At 39.1% G+C, this 20,750-nt stretch overlaps 1 protein-coding gene across 2 annotated transcripts in view; it reads left to right on the top strand.

Annotated features, from left to right (window-relative positions):
• Positions 1-20,750, top strand: part of st18 (ST18 C2H2C-type zinc finger transcription factor) — a 39,946-nt gene that overhangs the window by 655 nt on the left and 18,541 nt on the right. For both annotated transcript variants that reach the window (XM_086203801.1, XM_086203800.1), the window contains exons 2-3: positions 17,890-18,008; positions 20,389-20,440. In XM_086203801.1, the coding sequence (XP_086059927.1) occupies positions 17,890-18,008; positions 20,389-20,440 (171 nt within the window). The remainder of the gene's footprint in view (positions 1-17,889; positions 18,009-20,388; positions 20,441-20,750) is intronic.

The raw sequence follows: 20,750 nt of genomic DNA on the forward strand, positions 1-20,750 counted from the left end.
AACATTTTTGTTGTTTCTCTTGTATCAGAGTAGTTGGCTAATTCAAAGGCACCGACACTCTTTTATATGAGTTTGGAACTTTGCCAAAAAAAGAGATAAATAAACCATGCTTTACATAAAGAAAAGTGTACACTAGTGTAATATTTCGGTGGAAACAGGTGCAGTATTTGGCTTTTAGATCCCTGTAAGTGACTGTGAAAATCTGAATTGTCACAAGTAGGATTATGAGATGTGTTTTGCACAGATAAGCCAGATTCATCATACTCATCGACACCTGAATCGTATCGGCCGATATTGCTCACATTTGACATATCTGTATCGTTTCAATGTTATTTGGGGGCTGATATTTATGTCTGACGTTTTAAATATAATATTTTGTTCATAAACAACAGATGATGACAAAACAAAACAAAAAAAAGTCAACACAGCATTTATGGGCTTGTCCACCTTTTGGAAATAAAGACAATTTCACATTTTCATATTCATAATACTTACATGTATTTTTCAGCCTGTAGAAATTGTGAAAAACACATGGACTTGCTTTTATACAGATAATACCTGCAACGGCCATAAAGGCAATGCTCGTATCGGCCGTCGTTATCGGCCAAAATTTTCACATCGGTGCATAAAGTATATTAATAACAGCAGAGGGTAGTCTTCATCTGAAAAAGTTGAACTTCTCTGTTATACAGGGTATAAAATGTACTCTACAGCGCAGATTTTTGTCCCTCCAACATGCTGCTACTGTGCTGAAAAGAAGGCCCAGCTCAGATCATACATCCTTATGTGGACAAAGTAAGAAAAGCGCTTTATTCGGATGAAACAACGCAGTCTCTCTTTACTGTCGTGTTATCTTACTTGTTAGCATAATGGCTTATCGATATTTGTGGTAATTTGTGGTTCATGTGTCTTATTCAGGAGCACAAAAGAGAATTATGGCCTCACACTATGGGTCTCTGTATACCTTAGTAGTGCAAATCTGTAAATAGCTTCAAAGACATTGCATCAGCCATCTGCACTTCTAGGAACTCTTCTGCATAACCATTAAAACAAGCTGTCTCAGAGGACATCGTTCGTATTTCAGCCTCTACCCTGAATTACTGTGTGTTCATTGTAATTATAAGGGAGGAGTGTTGCCAGGCTAGTCTGCAGAATGCCAGGTGCACACTTCCATAATCTACCATTTGAAACAACTCACAGCATTACCAACAGTATCTACATGCTATTCAGCCATTAGTTCACTTTGGTTTTCATGCTCAAACTGGCACCCAAGCATTTTGTGTGCTGCAGCAGACATACAGGAGGAAAAGTGTGATACTTTGTAGTGTTCCATTTTCCTAAGCCTGCTTAGGTTATGTGACTGAGCCATGCTGCTGTGTGAAATTTTATCCCGATACTGGCACTGTATCCTTGTGAGGGAGTCTTGTAAAATAGGTTTACTTAGCGCCTTTGCTGGCATTTTCCGAAGATAGCAAATGCACAAACACTGTCCATGATCGGATTAGCTGTTCAACAAAATGATGTAACTCTTTGTCTTTCTTGTGTGGCATAGGTTTCTCTGCTTAAGTTCAGTGGTCAACCAGGAAAGAATAAAAATCCTGTCACATCATTATAATCCATATATTACGATTATAATAGCTGACAGCCTCGGTTAATCATACTCGTCACATACATGTGACATGCGTCTGCACAGAGAGAATTATTCATCTATTCACTTTCCAGATATGGCCTCAATTCTTTATGAACACAAGACCTCATTTGTAAGGCTATTTAATTTTAAACTTTCTTCATGTTCCTCTGTGGTGTCGAGAAGTAGGACTCAAATTACATTTGAAATATTTTTTGATAAAATGTACACAGTGAACATGAATTTGTACCCGAGGACATATGGCTATACATCCAGAGTCACAAGGTGTGTCAAGACAAAATGTTAATTACACAATTTACGTAGAAATCAGTTGAAATATCTCCATGGATCTCGCTTATTTACATTTTAATTACTACTATTACTTATTCTTATTTTTTGGATGTGACCATAGCAAGCCCAATTCCTCCCCTACACAAGAAAGAAGCAAAATGACTGTTTTCCACTGGAGGTTTAGATGCTTGTTTATCACTTTTAAATACCATCATCTTTGCTGAAATCCCTTCTCAAAAGAACCTTTCACTTGCTGGAATAAATTCAAATTAAAATTTAAATCCCTCTTTGCATTTCTTCAGCCTTTTTTAAAATAGCTGCCTCCTTTTAGAAAGCTGTTTATGTAGTGATCTGTTCATAATCCAGTTTGTTTCTCAACAGCGAAAAACACAGAAATCGTATTATCACTATCTTGGAGAGATGATGCGAGAAATCAGGAAGTATAAATGTCTGGATCTGTGGAAGTTTTTAAAGTTGTGAAGCTGAAGAATGTGGCCTTTCAATACAGTAGCCTGAACGCCACAATTTGACTTGCAAATATCGAAAAATAAGGTGTATTGTGCTGTGATAACGTGCAGAAAATGTAGACAAAATGTGTTTATTAATTAACTGCACTACATCTGCATGTTTTTCAGACAGCATGTATATGTATAGTATTATTCATTTACTATAGATGGATGCTCATCTTACATGTGTGTGACACGCAGCAACAAAGGTAAGAATTAGAAGATCAACCATTTCTGTAAATATCTCTTTCTAATCGTAGGAGGGGGTCACCTTCCAGTATGCTGAGCAACAATATCTAATCAAACATATAAACCCAAACAGAAGACATTAACATGCAATGCCTTCTGATAATAATCAATTTCAGATGCAAAATGATGCAAAAGAGGCCATAGGGAAATTTAATTTGCCCTAGCTAGATTGGAATTATTGTTTGAAAACAAATTATAAATGTGTCTCCACAAAGTTAAGCAAGAGCTTAACAAAAGGAAATCAATGACCCACCCCCATTAATCACTCAAAGCCAGCTACTTGTGCTGAAGAAACTTACTTCATAATCAATTTCTTTGTTTTGCTCAAAGGGCATTTGCATTTTAGTTCATGTCAGCAAGCTTCCTGTATCTGGCGCAATCAAAAATTGCAAACCATCCACATTAATGGAGTTTTTTCATCTGCTTCAAGTGCATGTTTGAATGCTTAAGATGATTTTAACTTATTATGCAAGCTGCCCCGCAAATATTTTAAGACAGGAAAAAAAAAAAAAATACAGCTGAGTTGCAGAGTAACTTTTTTTGAGAGGCAGTTTTTTTTTAACGCTTGTGTCATTTAACATTTTTAGCTTTAGCAACTAACAATACACAGCCAATATTTTGCATTGGAGTACCCCCCGGGACCTGTGAATCCAGACAGAAATGCCTCCTGCTCGTTGTGTCTAGACATACTATTACGACCACCGTGGTCATTATCAAAGCATACACACCTGTTACCATTGTTTACATGCTCTTTTCGGGCTCAACATCCAGGCCCCTATCTATCCATTTAAAGGCGGGTCTGCTTCATTGTCAGCCTGCCTGAGTGAAAAAGATGGGCAGAGACCCCTCGAGACTCCCAGATCTGGACGCAACCTTTCAATGACACAACACAATGATCGGACGGCCTATGAACTACAAAAGCCAGACATTGACTGACTAGTCGGCCATTGATTCCTCAGATGTAAGCAAGACGTTGTCATTGGAGGGCAGAGACCAAGCAGTAACGACTGATGCATTTCATTGTTATTGGCAAAGTGCAGTTTTTAGACCTGCAGTTATGTATCTAATCTAACTATAGTTATATATGCATAATTAGTTGCTGCATATGGTTTTGGTCAGGCTGGGCAATATATGGATATGTACTGAATATCATCTATGTGATATATGTTTTATATATATATATATATATATATATATATATATATATATGTATACTGTATATATATTAGGGTTTTCTATGATTTCTCTAAATTTAGTAGGTGGAAATTATAGATTCAAATGATTGTATCACCAGGGGTGTCCAGGGTGGCACTGGTGACCTCTGATATCAGATTGGCAGTCACGGCTGCCCCCAGATATCATTTGAGATCTCTGATGCACTTTTTTACAATCTTTAAAATAAGCATCTCATTGGAAGGTACCTTCTTCGAACACACAAACCCTAACATTGCCAGATGAGGTGGTTTACTACCCCTCCTGGCCACTTTTGATCACATTGCTGGAAAAACATCATTAAGCATGTAGAATTCATGTGCATTTAGTTGTTAATTTAGGTATTGGCCATATTGTGGATTATATTTGACATGTTAGTTTCCATATGTAATTACATATCATGATATATATCCATATTGATAAAATGGATTCTGACTATCGTAATATTTACTTTGTACTTTTACATTTTGGGAATGATGAAACATGTCATTGCAATTTTTTATGCCAGAAAAGTTTTGTTGCATCTTACAACACTTCCTCTTTGGTATTTTTGCTGTTTGATTACTTTTTCAGGACTATTTGAATCTGTTTATCCCATGAGAATAGGATTCAGTGAGTTTGGACAACAAACTCAAAAATATAGCAAGGGCCCCAGTTCCAAAGGCACCAGTTCAAGGCAGAGAGGGAAACATCCTATATTTGTCCATAAAACATTTGAAATGTTATTGAAGTGTCTTCAAAGGACACTCAATAAACATATTGTGATGTTGCCCACGGTCACACAAAAATCACCCCAAAGGGGATTGCTGGGAAGTAATCTAATCATTGCTTTTAACTGAGACACAGTGACATGCAGTGTAGATAATGATCCCCATGAAAAATGTACTGCATTTTCAAAAGAATATTGCCTTTCTGCTGACATTAACATAAAGATAGTTCTATGTCCTGGAGCCATATCAACAACATGTACTTATGTTTGGTTGCTCATATTTGCATATGCAAAAAAATTTTTTTTTTAATTTAATTCAGTCCTTTTATGTGACTTTCTGTGATGAACAAGCGGCATCAAGTGTTTGAACAATGAGGCTTCAGTACCACCAAGAAGATGCATTTGTGTCATTTTAGACCAAGCTTAAAGCATTGTTGCTGGAATTAACCACAGTTTAATATAGATTTTTACACATCTATCACATTCAATGGCACAGTGTGAATATTTATTGTTGTTGGGGTGCACGGGCTGCCATATAAAATTAGCAGCGTTGTTTTTGTTGAAATTACAGGGTGCGGCGTCGGGCGAGGGGGGGGGGGGGGTTTGTTGAAGTTACACCGCTGACATTTTGATCCTGTGGTGCATTAGAAGAATTCAGTTAAACCTATTTGTGTAGGTTTTTTACAGGAGGAAGGTATAGTGCTCAAAACAACGGGGTGCTGTGACACTTCACTTTGCTTACATAATTTGCAGCAGAATGCAAAAAGCTTTTAGACACAGATGTGACCCATTGTAATACCTTTCTAAATGCAATCAAACACTTTCTACAAATATGAGCAGGACTTTTTAAATGTGAACCCTTGTTTGACATGTAATTTTGTCCAACCCACTCCTCTTTCATTTCTCCATCAGCTCTCTCTAGTTATGCCCACATTTTCAGTTGATGAAATAGCTTAACAAAACACTAGTTTATGTTTTATGCTGGCTCTGAATGAGGTCGGCTTTTTTTTAAAAAAAAAATTTGAACAGATGTTTGGGCAAAAAGAGAATATTACATTTTGTATTGCTTGTGGAGTGCAGTCTTCAATTTGTCAAGATGGCTTTGCATAGGTTGATTCTTATTCGTGGATTCATCTTCTTCAAGCAATACTGAAGTGAGAACATGAAATAATCCTCTGTAGAACAAGCTTTTTGTGTCCTCACGGCGGGATTGTCTGCATCAGCAAACAAAGAACACGTTATTTGATAAGATGCTTAGATAGATGATTCTTTACTTTCATATGTTTGTGTGATTATCAGGCACAAATGGTGAAAAGAAGGGGAGAAAACAGAGCAGGTCTACTCCCTTTGTATGTCCCTCTCAGAGTGTACCATGAATTGGCTCTTGAAGACAGTTAGAAATTAGACTTTCAAATGAGGCATTAAACAAGGTGATGATCAACTGCCAAACCTTAAGTAATGATATTCTCCCAAGCCCTTGCATAACTAAATGCACAAATCACAGCAAAAAGAACTGAAAATACATTATTATTACATATTGTGTTCTCACGTCAGTCCCCGGGGAACGGACGGGGGGGATGACCGAGCGATAAGCATGTTTGGGTGGCCCCTTCCATCAGCTGGGGAAGGGCTTGGATCTTAAGGGGGGGGGGGGGGCCCTTATGGGTATCACCCTTTTTTTTCCTAAATCCTCAACCAAACCATACCACACCCCCCACACCCCCTTTTGCCCCCCTCGCCCCAGGCTCCACCCAGAAGTGTGGTTGCCTTTGTCATTGTAATCTGGCCGTGTTTGCTAAACGCTTGCACTGTTTACTCTCTGCTATGGGGGCTTGTATGAACAGGAGTCAGCAGGACGCAGGGTGACATCACTTTGGCTGGGGGGGTGTTTGAAAAGCTGCATTTGTGCTTTCTCGGGGCCCCTTTCATCTTTTATTCTTCCCTGTCTCTATCCTGGCCCATCGAACGCATGAGCTAACTCAGGAGGCTAACATGGCCTACAGGGAGGAATTACACCTAATTACTTGAATAACTGCTAGGCAGCAGCCTTCCGTAGTCACCAAAAATCATTTCCAGGTCCATGCCTTTTACTGATAGCCAGACTTCTTGTGACAGAAAAAACCTTGGACAAAGCTATTACGTTCAAATGATCCAGGAGAAATGAAACATACTGACAGGTACAAACGTTAAAAAAGAAGGGGGGTGTCAAATTAACAGACAAGGATTTCATATCTATTTTTGTTGTTGCCGTAGCGATAAAGTCACAGACATTGAAACTGGTCTGTTGAGCCATTGTTATCATCCCTGGCCATCTGCTGCTGAGGAGTGACATTCCCTCTCATTTGCATGATGAGTGATGTATGAGGAGGTTGGGAGGGCATATGCCCCGGTCTTATGACAAAGCCGGTGAAAGTTCTCTAAAAGACACATAAAATAAGGATCGATAGAGGGACAAGGCTGGATGAATCATGTGTGAGTGCGTATGTGTGTTTGCATGCGTGTTGCATCTTTACCAAGCGCACACAAAATCTGTGCGCGCGCATGAGTAGAGGCGAGTGCACGCATCTGCCTTCTTGTGTGCCTGTTTGTGTGTTTTGCGGATGTGGGAGTAGAGCGCGGAGGGGGGTTGGTGGCTGTTGATGTGCAAATGTGCATCATGTTGAAGGGCTGTGAATGGGGAGGTGTGACGTAAAAAGGGACCCGAACGCAGGTGCTTATCTCGAGGCTGTCAAAGGCACAGTATGTCATATTCCTGGGGACTACCTTTCAAAGCCACAGCACCAGCTCAGCTATCAAGAGACTGGGAGAAAATCAAACTTTTTGGATCACAGCACTAGGTTGGTTTCAAAGTTCTTTTTATTTAATATACTGTCAGTTTGCTCAGCATTTATCTGATAGTCTGTATCGCATATGTGAACAATAAGCCTTTTAGCCCATGCTGTTAGATGCTGTCATAGGAAATCCAAAGCTGAAATGTACAAGTGTTAGAAAGTTATTTAGATCTACTCAACTGCTAACTTATGTGCGGTGGATTTTATGTGATTATGTGGAATAGAATTATGCCGGCAGTTCTGATGAACTGTGCCAGGAGGTATTTAGAAAATATTTCACTGATGATGAATATTGTTTGCCTGATCTAAATCAGTGCTCTGAAAATCTTTGCTGGAAAGCAAGCGCAGTTTCTGTCCAGGTTACAGACAGTTTGAGAGGAGATTAAACAGCTCAAACTGTTTTTTGAGAGGCATGACCTATTTTTGATCATCCAGATAGCATGAGATACTGTCTACCTAGATTAAAGTCACAGCATTTGTGTGGAGTATAAGCTTGTCTCAGAAGAACACATGTTCGTATTGTGCGCAGAGACAAAGCATTGTCAGGTTGCCTGTGGCTTTGACAGTGACAGCTGTACATACAAGACCACTGAGCCTAATGCACTTGAACATTGACTCTATGTTCCAGTAACATATTTGAACAGTCAGTCAAGTATTTTATTGCATCCTGTTTTGGCTTGTTTTTTAATTTACACGGTGAGTCAGGTAAAGTTTGAAAACTAACCTTAAATGTAGTGTGACAGGAAAATAAAAGAGCCAGTGTTATACTGTGGCTTTACTGTGTAAACTTGTACAAATTCACCAGGACCACAATGATACATTCCGCCCGGAATTTATGCAGTTATTTACATGGTAACTGCTAAAGTTGGAAAACTATATGCTTGTGCTGCATGTTCGTGATAGAAACACAGTCTAAATGTGAACTTTGGTGTTATATGTGGGCGTAGTTGTAGCTTTGAACAAATTCTGACGGGCCAAAGCACTCGACAGTCTCTAGAGCGACTATTGATTCAGGAGAACGGATGCTGGTTAGAAAAGTTCATCATTTACTAGTAACTCACGGCTCAGAATTGGCTGGAGTGACCTTACTTATAATATTTGTTATTAATAAAGGATGATTGCTTCGTTTAAAAAAAAAAAAAGGAAAATCAAGCCAGGGCTGGGTTCAAGGCTGCAGTTATACTTTTACTGATATTATCATAAATTTAATGATTGTGGTATGTGTCCTTTTGAGTCAGTGAACAGGGAGAAAAAAAAACTGCAGCTGAGGGTTTAAAAATATTTCTGTTAAATTAATATACATGTAAAGTCTGTTCATATCAACCACTAGCTTTTAAGAGGAATTTCACTCCTCGATCAAGGTGTTAAATCACTTGTGCCTCTTGAGAATTTTCATGAAAACCTTATTTCAGTTTTCTATTAAATGTATTTGACAGATGCCTTGTTAGCCACTAAAATCATAGCATTGTGTTTCAGAGTCACATCTTAAACAGCCTTTCCAAAGTTTGGCATGTTTCGTAGACATAGGAGACATGAGCGAGGTTATAAAGTTAAACCTCCACACTTGGCTTTTATTACACAAGCAGCACAGGGCTGTGTGGTAAAACAGTGATAAGTAAGAGGTATTATTCCTCCTTGTCTCCCACCCTCCTCTTCAAAGCACAGGGATGTTAGTTGCTACACAACACATGAATGTAACCTCTGTTCGCCTCCAGGAACTGTCCATGGTACCTGCTGCCCCACACTGTTCAACCAAAGCGGATTAACTGACTTATTCCTGGAGTTTTAAACTTGCGTGATGTATAAATGATATCCATAGGACCGCAATAGAAATAAGGACGTGTATAATTCGCGATCTTCTGATTTTCACCTGTTTTAATTCTCAGTCAAACATGAAAGCTGCCGCCGGGTGCTCCTGTAATGTAAGCGAAAAAAAAAAAATTCTGGAAAAAGCTCAGCCTCCACGCCAATCTCATGCACATTGTGTTACCTGTTTTCCACTACTTAAACTTCAGTTAGTTAATCCAGGAAAATGAATTATGTGGATTTAATTCAACAAGGTCTCAGAAATGATCCATCTGCTGTTGAGCAGCTGGCGAAAGGATAAATGTAATTAATTACTTAACTTTTGAACAGTATTCCAGAAAAACAGTGTTATTGGTGGGGAAAAAAAAGTGCTCAGGAACAAGTTGTTGCATGATAATTAAATTGTTTTTCCACGTAAACGTATGATGTTGTGTATTTGTTGTTATGTAAATGATTATAAAGTCCGGGATTTCTTTTTCTACCAATGGCAATATATTCATTCTTAAAAATATTAAGATAGTTCTTACCTTAGAATTTTTACTATAATGAATATATTAAATTATTTGTATAAGTATGTATAATTGCAGATGAGTAGTAGTAGTATTATCGTGAGCCTAAGCAGAACTCTGACTCTAAATCTCGCTGTTGAATGATAAATATAAAATGTTAGTGTTGTGGAAAAACACTGGTCTTTTATTTTCTGATATGATACTGCAACAAAGCAAACAGATTTAAAAATGTGAACAAAGTTCAATCAGCGAAAATTTTTTCCCCCCAAAAATTGATAAAACACTTTTAGTGAATAGTTATATTGGCTTGAAAGGGCAGGACTATGAAATGTTCCCAATTAATATTACATGGGATTTTTTTCCGCCTTTCTTTTTTCTAAATATATTTCCGAATTTACCTTGATTGTAATGTACCTCATTGGCTGTGGTTTTGTTTGTTGGCCTAACTATAAAGGATCTGCTTATACCCTTGTGGGCTGGGAAGAATTAGGATTTATGAATTTATTTCCTCTGTTGTATTGTTTAAACAGCTTTGGTTTAGTTTTGATCCCTTCCTCTTGCCTTTGAGGCTGTTCCACGGTGTCAGCTGTTGACTGATAGTAAGAGAACTGCCTCACAGTGTGAATGAAAGAAAACTAGCGGTTGGTAAACACTGATAAGGGATAAATAGAAAGCGGTCAGGCAGAGATAGTTCTGTGGGAGCCCAGATTGTGTGCGGTCTGTTAAAATGAGATTCTGAGCCTGTCCTTTTTATTCTTCCTCCCCTCCCCTCCCCTCCCCTGTGCGGCGTTTGTCTGGAAAATCTCCAGTGACCCGGCTCGACAGTCCCAGGCTGCAGTATTCTCTTTTTGTATTGGTTTTGTTTTCTAACAAGGGTCAAGTTGGCCAATAGACATGTCCCTGATGCTTATAGACAGCTGTCATGACTTCAAGTACTCACAATAGTTACATTTTACAGGAATTCATGGTTCTGCACCAGCAAGCACAGCAGCAACAGATTTGTTAAAAATAAATCTGTTCTTGATTTTTAAACAAGAGATTTTATGCTTTTTACGTTACGTATCATCATTTAGTTTACCTTCAAAATCCTTGAAGATATTTTTTAAAGCTTAGAGGAAGCAGATCCTCTATCCATGTGACTGTACTATATCAATTATTGTCATTCTAATGACATATTTATGCTCTCATCATCACCGACTCAGGAGTATAATCACAAAAACACACTGTAAGTGTCCAGTTCTTTTTAGGAGTTATCCTCTCCAGTAGTTTTTTTTGGTCAATCTTTTCTTGGGAGAATCTATCTTTTATGTGATTAAAAAAAGACCTTAGAGGTCTTACCTTGAGGATCACCATGTGGTGTATTTACACAGAAAATAATTCAGCCTATTGTAGCCCAGCAGCTAATGAGATTGGTTGTTAAGTGAATGACACAAAGGCTAAAAAAAAAAAAAAAAAAAAAAAAAAGCTTAGCGGTTCGGGTGAATATCACAGTGTCCCGGCACACACACACACACACACACACACACACACACACACACACACACACACACGCACACACACACACACACACACTCTCTCTCATGCACACACACACACACAGACACACACACACACAGCAAACACACACACTCTAAGCAGCGAGACTCTGGACTACCTTGTACCCCACCTCGATATCCTTCTGCTCCATCTCCTCCCCGATGTCACTATGAGATGCAAAACAAAGGCTAAAAGGGGCATGGTAAGTTGAGCTTGCGATTCTGCCCTGTCGGACATGTTAACACGAGTGCATTCAGACGTAGGAGACAAGTGGTTCTGTTCTCTGTGCTGTGCTGTAAGCCTCCGGCTCAGATAAGTAGATTTGTGGGAGGGTCAGTAACAGTGATGCTGTTTTATGTGACTCGGAATAAAATCCACACGTTTTACTTAAACGTTTGTAACTGCTGCAGTTGCTGTTAAAACTTTTCTGGAAGCCACTTTCTTTCCTTGTGCTTGCACTTGATGTTACTTTGGATTTGCTTTTTACCGAAGTATTTTTTTCTTGTGTGTCTGTTTTTATGGTACAGGTTACTGAGAGGTGGTTTATTGTTGACTGAGTAAAGCTTGACTCGGAGCAAGGATTTATTTAAAAAGCTATAATTCACAGAAGCACATGGACTTACTTTGTTACGATTGCTGAAGACTCTCAAAGGTGAATAGATGTTGTTTCGACACAAACATGCGCATTTCAAGCAATATTGCACATATCTCGTACCTTTTCTCTGATTCCTCGTTTTTGATCTCTGAACGGGTAGCGCTGGAGCATCAGTAGTGATTGCTGTAATACATAATTTAAGTGCATTAGCTTATCATGCTCCACTGTCAAGCTGGAAAGTGGGTTAAAGTCCATTGTGCATATTAAACCCTGGACTTAAGTCAAATTTACATTTTGTTAAAGATTACTCCTTTTATTGATGCATATAATCATATTCATGGACCATCTGCTGATTTGGCAAGCATGGATCAAACTCACAAAACAGCCTTGCTAACCTTTTAAGTACAAAATAGTCTGGCTTAACTCTGCGAGCCCAGAACTGTGTGTGTGTGTGTGTATGTGTGTGTGTGTGAGAGATTGTATGGATATTGGATAATACTTAATTTAGATCCTCCAGGCTGCTCATGCCATATTTTATTTTATCATGATCGCTTTGGTAGCAGACCAGGGTTTGTGTTTGAACAACTGAGCAAATAATGTTTGTCTGACAATAAGCAAAGCGAAATCTTGGTATAAGGAATCTGATTAAACTCTTGACCGCAGTGTACAGCGTTGAGTTTATATCTGTCACCATGGTTACGTTGATTCACAGTGCAGTATTGCACACTTGCACCTGGACGGCTACACGGACCTCACCTCTTGAGTGTAATAAAACACCGTCGAAGCCTTTTTCTTGTTATTCTTCAAACTGATTTAGCTCTTGAACTATTTCCCAGTGTGTGTTTCAGAGAAATAGGAATTCACCACCGGGCATCCTTACTGCACGAAATACTTATGTTCGACTCATTCCAAACAAAGCTTACGCAGATTGAGAATTCATATGCCAGAGGTAAATCCGAGTTAACACGGATTTATACTGGCATGAGTTAAAGGACTAGAGTTTGTAATCCAGGTGGCCAAGGGATTTTAACATACAGTGGCAAAAATCACTTAAAACTCCCCAACATCCTGAGCCCTGAGCTCAGTAAGCAGACAGATTGTTCAGAATTGATGACAGCACAACTATATCAGAGCTGGACTCTGTTGCTGTGCGTGTGTGTGTTTGTGTGTGTTTGTGTGTGTGTGTGTGTGTGTGTGTGCGTGCGTGCGTGCGTGCGTGCGTGGATGTGTGTGTTTGAGTATGATATGTGCACATATACAATCATGTTTGCCTTCTATACATAATCACCTAGTACCAAAGGGAGTGTTCAGAGTAAGACCTTGACATATTGATATCATTGTCCTTGAACAGGGTTGAGGAGTTGTAACAGGAACACTTTTTTTTTATGAATATCAGTAGCATGGAGCGAAAGATGTGATTACAATAAACTAAAACTAAAATAAATAAATCTTTTTTAGCGTAATCAAAATTGCGGGGGATCAAGGCAGATACCCATTAAATAAACATTACATTGAAGGGTGAAAACTTCATGTAAGGTTATGAGGAGACTTGGAGTGTCCACTACTATTTAAAGAAGCAAGGAAACCCTATTTAGCATACGCTGGAGGGTGAAATTCTCAATCAATCAGTTCATCCATATTCTAACATGGTCACAAGCTTTGTTAGTGGCTGCTAGAATGTGATCACGATGGATTACGCAGGATGGCTGATCTGGATTGCTGCCCCCCTTTCACCTTGCTACAATATGGAACGTACTGAGGTTCACGCATCATTGCAGTTTTAAGATTTTTTTGAAGAGCTCCATAGAGAAATAAATGTAGGGCTATGGTTGCTTTGTGCTAGTGGGACTCAATGTTGCCTCTTCAGGAACAAAGTGGTATTACAAGACTGACACACTATTGCAAGTTTGTTCAAGCTTAAATCTGATCCTGTTATAAATACCTCTGGAGGCCTTTAGTTTAGGCTAAGGTTAGAGTTAGGTCGGGGCAAGCCGTGGTTATTGTTCTAGTTAGGGTAGAAAATGAATGCTAGACGATGTAATGTCCTCTGAAGTGATGGAAACATAACTCTGTGTGTGTGTGTGTGTGCGTGCGTGTGTGTGTGTGCGTGTGTGTGTGTGTGTGTGTGTGTGTGTGTGTGTGTATGTGTGTGTGTGTGTGGAGGACAGAGGAGCAGAGATAGAGTGGAGTTGTTTAATGACAGGAACAGCTGACTCATTTAGAGAGAGCAGTGAAAGGTAATTAACCCTGGGAAAACTACAGCTGCCATGCGAGCTGTTCACTTCAGTGCAATCTGATTAGAAATCACTGCTCGAGTCCCTGACTCCTTTCAGACACTGTGTGTTTGAGGTAAACTTTTCCCTTTGCCCTGGAGAGCCCCAGAGCCCTGGAGACCTGCCTTTTGTGACAGGGGGATTAGCTGGAACGGTTACTACGTGTCTCCAAATTGCAGACCACCTGGTAGCATTCATGCAACCACCTCCATAAAAGGGCCTCCTTGGGCAGGAACAATGAGCGGGATTACTCAGCTCATTGTCACACCGGGGCTGGAACTTCTTTTTCCCCAAACACCTGTCCCCAAATTAGACAGGTTTGAAAAAACATGTTCACAACAGAATTCAAAGATTCAAACTAACATGAGAGTGGTTTGGCAGCCTGGAGCCTTGCCAATAGATAAATTGTCTGTCGCTCCATTTATTATGCTATTGATGCATACTGCAGTGCAAGAAGATACTAATTTTATCTGTCTCGATATTTTGGTGTTCCTAATTGGATTGAAATTCACTAATAAAATAGCATACCATCCAGGCCCCCTTCATACGATGGGGGAACTAAAAGCACCAGAAATTTGGTCAAAAACAGAAATTGGCTCTTTGATGTCAGAAGAAACGATCTGGACTTGGTGCCTCTGTGTGGTCCGGCTCCAGATGAACTCAATTTAGAGGGAAGGCTTTGGGATGACTTTGGAAAGCGATTACAAGATTCATAAATCACCTCGGCAAAGGTGTCACCATCTGACTCTTTTATGGGACTCTTGCTAACTCCGTCCAATAACAAGTTTCCCCTGTAGTTATGCCATCATAACAAATCATTGAAGCGACAGTGGCTAGCCAGGCTCCTAATTGTCTGTTAAGAATTCTGTGAGCTGTGTTCTTTTATTGAAGCTCCTCTGTCTTGGAGAAGTGATAAGATGCCAATACGCTCCTCTATAAAAGTACTCTTTGGCAAAAGGCACAAACACTTTGCTTGGCCGTCAGGGTAGCTGTGAGGCTGTTATATCTGAAATTGCAGTTGACTTCAAGATTTTTGACTGTGTCTGCATGAATCCAGAACCTCGATCAGGAGGAGGAATGCTCGTAAAATGCCGCAGCAATAATATTCTTTTAGATACAGTTGATATTTTCTTTTCTTTTTATCCATAAGGGTATTTAAAATCCAGATGGTATTAAATAAATCCATCTTAATGTTTCAATCTTTCAAAGATTAAAATCTCCATTATTGTATGGCCCTTGATGCGACTTTAAAGTAAATTTACAGTGGTGTTAAGTATGGTTTCAGTTTATAGAAACAATAATTAAACAGTGACAAACACGCCAAGTTTTAGACATAAAGACAATATTATGGATCTCTTTTCCCCTTCCCTCCTTGCTGAAATATAACTCAGCTATTATTCAAATGTCCAGCTGGTATTTAGGCTCCCTGGCCACCACACAAAAAAAACAAGACAAAAAAATAAAAGTTGTTTATCCAAATACTCCCTAAACAGAAGTAGATTTTAATCTCTCAGAAGAGCTTAATTTGCTCACCACGAACATATTTGCATGACAAATGACAATGTGTTTTTCTCTGTACTATTTTACCTGCTTTCTACGGAAAACGTTCATTGATGCATGCAGGTAAAACCTCGCCTGCTCGTGTCTGCTTCTGCTAACTTTATGTTTTGCTGATTCCTTTTTAGTGCATGGTAACACTCCTCAAACCTCCTATAGGGGGAATATAAATTAAGATCCACTCTCCATATCCTCGCGACTGATTACAAGGAAATATGAAAGTAAAAGGTTCTATCTCTTGCCGTTTGCTCTTTATTATACATAAACAGAAACACTTAGCATGTAAAATTAATGTGAAAATTATTCCCGGGGTAAACTATAAACACAGAAGTTACCCCGCACATTTACCCTTTTTTTCTCCTTCCCCTAGATCAGAGTGTAATTGCCAGTAATCAGGTCTGTTTGCTGCTGATAAAACCACTCTGAATGCGAGGAACCCTCTTTGTGTGATGACTCAATTATGCCAGAAGTGGCTCATCAAACCTGGCCCATCAGCTGCTTTAATAAATAAGGAGGAAAACTTGCTGCAGGCGCATTATAATTCCATTCATTCCATAATTAAATCCATTCCAGTTTTAACCCTTCGCTCAGTGTGCTTCTGGAAGAGGAAACAAAAACAAGGGGTTGGTGTGTGCGTGTATGTATGTGTTTGTGTGTGTGTGTGTGTGTGTGTGTGTGTGTGTGTGTGTGTGTGTGTGTGTGTGTGTGGAGGGGGGCTTTGGGGGCGGTGGGTGGTGGGTGGGAGTACACACCAGACAGTGACCTTGCACAGAGCACCCATCCGTTCCCTATAATTCAAAATGATACTGTTGAAGAGAGGTTAAGAGAAGAAGGCTCGCGGAGAAAAGGATGGGAATCAGTTAAGACGCGGCTCCTGTTTTTTACGTATGCATTGTTTCCACACACAGAGTAATTATATTAAAAGAGTAATCTAATCATAACAGTTGCGGCAGTGACATTTTGAAATCTTATTTTGTGTAATCTTATTTGCCTCTATCATCTCGCCTGTGCTCCCCTATCTAAAGGAAATGTAAATAATGTAATTAATTTTATGGTCTCCAGAATCTTACTTTGCTACTCTGGCCTGCTTTATTGCTTTCAAGACGAGGTATCTGCACAGTGGCACTGAGTTTTTCACTCCATCACAATAATGTCTGTGTTAATTACACCAGAGTGTCCCAAGTGCACGGATAAGCAGGGAACAAGGGGACACAAAGGCTCAAGGTCAGTGATGAATATCCACAGCAGCCAAACAGTATTAATAAGGCATCATATGAAAATAATAATAATAGCTTTGTGTACAAGAAAATGCATTGGGGCATTTTACAGATATTTCCATCGCAGCTTGGACCCAGCCTTTTGATAATGGTGCGAGGCAATGGTTATTCATGATTGCTGGATGGGGAAGGGTCTCTCTCTTTCTCCCCCAGTCGCAGCCCATTCTCTCCTCTGTGGTGGGAATGCAAGCAGATGGGGTTAGGGGGGAAATGGGTTGGGCTCAAGGACAGCTAGCAGCCAGATTAACACATAGAAAATCTCATAGACCCTCAGCATCACGCTACCTCCTTTCCCCCTGAGAAATCTGCCCTAGACGCAGGGAAACTGTCCTCTGAGAAGCATTATTTGTGTTGGACTCGGGGTGTGTGCATGTGTGTGTGTGTATAAGGGAGGGGTGGAGGCTGCATAAATATGATTCAGCAGATGATGAACCAGCTCAAATAGTCGTGAATCTTTTTTCATATGCTAATGAACCTGAGTGAATACCCCCTCCTTCTCCTCCTCTTTTTCCCCTCAGTTTAGTTTTTCCGGGGAAACGCTCTGTGAGCTATAATTAAGAAGATGTTGTTGTTGTTGTTTTTTTCTCCAAAGCTAACAGAAATAAATAATTCCATAATAAGATCTGTGAAGGGAAGAGGCTTAATGTACTCATTGTCTTCCTCCTTGTTTTCCCTCTTGGATGTTTTGTATTAATTAGAAGCACGCAATTTGATCTTTGTCAAGCAATCAATTTGCATCATGTGCCTTATACCATGGGAGGTATTATTTTACTCTTTCCACCTTTTTCTGAGGTCTGATCACATGCGTGTCCCAAGATACATCTGATTTTCTTTGTGCTAAAAGTTCCACAATTATTTTTTTTATTTTTGTTATCCTTAAACGTTTGTGTCTGATGTGTTTCATGATACAGGGAATGAATTACACGATCACCTCCTGAGAGATAAGAAGTGTGAAAGCGTTGACCAGCGCGGTGGACAGTGTGGAACCGGCATCTTCTCCTGTAAAGCCCTCAGAAAACAACAATCAAAGGTAAATAAAACACCAAATGAAAGCAGAGATTAAACCTCTAATTACAAAGTGAAACATAACTTTTATAAGGGACAGAAAGTCACTGGGGATAAATGATTGCGTAATAGTGTTTTGGATCAGCAGCCTGATAAGTGGCGAAGTGTCACTGCTCCTTTGACCACAGTGATCACAAACTGAGATTGGTTTTACTTACGCAGAGTTGTGGGCGGCTGACTGATAATATTCTCTTTAAAAGGTATTGGTGAGTCTGCTTTTCTAAAGTGTTTGTTGTGTAAAGTTGACATGTTGTCTCACAAAACGTTATTTGAAATACTAGAGATTTTAGAGCGAGATTTATTCTGTTACATTTAGTTTAGTTTCAAGCGGCCGTAGCAGTTGTAGTTTTTTTTACGAGTTATAAATAGATAGTTAAATTCGCCACCTACCGAGGCCTTCTTTGTCGTCTTTACATGTCCTGGTGAAAGGTATTAAATGCGGCTCCTGCTCTGAAAAATTACAGCTGCCAGTTATTTTTTTATGATGGAGAAATGCATGGGGTATCCCTTTAAGAGCAACACTTCCAAGAGTTTCAATTTGCTTTCCTGTCTCTAACTTATATAATATGTGAAATTGGATACGCAGCTACATTATGCAGCTCCAAATAGAACAATAATGAGTACGTTCTATTAGAAACACCACTGACAGTAATATTAACTGAACAGACAGATACTGACTGTCTGTTGAATATTTGTACCTGTTTGTTTTATTATGCTAATCATTGCGGTGTCTTTTCTTATGATAAACTGTCTCATTCTACTATTTTCTTGTAGTACAACCAAAGATTATAAAAAAAAGACTTGGAAAAAATTTACATAATAAGTAGCACATCTAAAATGTCAAACCAAGAAAAAAACGAACCCTCCCTGGTAATAAACAAATGTTTGTCCGAGGTGATATTTATGTTCACTGATAATATCATTTGAACTTTGCCTAATGTCGGATGTAAGAGCAACATTTTGCCTTCGGAACAACATATTCATCCAAAATTTTGAAGCATGTCTGTGACGAAAAGTGCTCCAAACTAATGAGGTACACTCATTTTTACAGAATGTAATCTATAGTGTTTGGGAGTTGTTTGTCTCAATAGGCTGTAGTAATCAAAAGTAATGAACCTATTATGAGCAGGACCTCTGAGGGCCCAGCGTGGCATTAAGAGTGTGGCACATAAAAGGTTTATTAAAGGAAATTAAGGTCCATCACTGCCACACCTGCTCCCCTATTATAAATGTATGACAGGTCAGTGCCTTCAATCACAACAGCAAACGAGAGAGAGGAGTCATGTTTCCCATTACCAGGGAAAAGTAACAGCATATCCTATGACTCACAGATTTCACTGGCCTGTGACCACTATACACCACCATCAGCCTGGAATAATTATGTTTAATAGGTTTTATTTGGGACCCACAAGCAACAGCCAGCCAGAATGGATGGATTTTTGCAACTATTTTTTGTCTAAACACACACACTGTGTGAGGTTCTGTCCGTACTTCAATATCATTATTTAGTGTCATTACATTTTTACTCACCTTTGAAACTTTTGTCCCCACAAACACTATTACCTTTGCCAAGGAGGTAATAATGCTCGCTAGCATCTGTTGGTTTGTTTGTCTGTTAGCAGGATTAGACAAAAATTACGAGATTTTTCCAGTGGAGGTGGAGGGTGGATTACGCGCCATGAAAGAACCCATTAAATTTTAGCCATATCTATTTAACAGCAAAAAATGTATTTTTCTAACAGTGTTGGTGATGGACATCTGCTCCTCTGTTCAAAGAAAAAAAAAAACAACAAAAAATGAGAAAAACTCCTGAACTGGTTTTAATGAAAGCTGTTGGAATTTATGGCAAAGACGGAGCTTTTCAGTATGGGGGAACGTTTTGATTAATTTCTAAGGAAATATTACATAAACCTTGGTAGTGCTATACACCCTAAAAAGTGCCCTTCTCTGAGTATTATAATTAACTCAATCAAGGAGGATTTCATGTTGCTTTGTTTGTTTGTTTGACTAGAGGGGGCTACAATGAGCTTAGGAAGAAACTATTGAATTTTGGTCTAGATTCATTTAACATCGAGCAAAATAACACATTTTTTACATTGGCCTTGGTGGCGGTATGCACTCTGGAGTGCTCCTCTTGTTGTCGTATTTGCATATTATTGTATTTCAGAGGATGCTGCAGGAGCACAAGGCTCATTGGCCAATAATAACTGTTGAGCCTTAAGTACTTTTTTTGTCAATTTAACAGAAGCAAATTAATAATCACATAGATTATACACTTAAATTCATTATATTTAGTTTCATTTTTTTTTAACAGCGAATGTTTTATTTTATGTTTCAATTTACAGATGGATTCTGAAGGCGAGGAACAAACCTTGAAAACATGTAACAATAGCACAGGTGAGTGCAGCTTTTAACTGCACACACACACACACACACACACACACACACACACACACACACACACACACACACACACACACACACACACTCCACTTACCGCCATGGGTTAGGGGTATTGGTTCAACAATCCAACTTTATAACTGTCAATTTCATGTATTATCTTATCGGTCTGAAGAGCACTGCGCTGCCATTTCATTATTCAGAGGGGAATAACTTCATTAAATTGAAACACTGGCTCAAATTAGTTAAGGAGTGTGTGTATATATTGTGTGATTGAAAACCTCTAAACTGAATATGTCATTATGCA

This window comes from Aulostomus chinensis, chromosome 5 (genome assembly GCF_037954235.1).
Source record: "Aulostomus chinensis isolate RoL2024-O1b breed Wild chromosome 5, RoL_Achi_v1.0, whole genome shotgun sequence".
In the NCBI taxonomy this organism is placed as follows: Eukaryota; Metazoa; Chordata; class Actinopteri; order Syngnathiformes; family Aulostomidae; genus Aulostomus; species Aulostomus chinensis.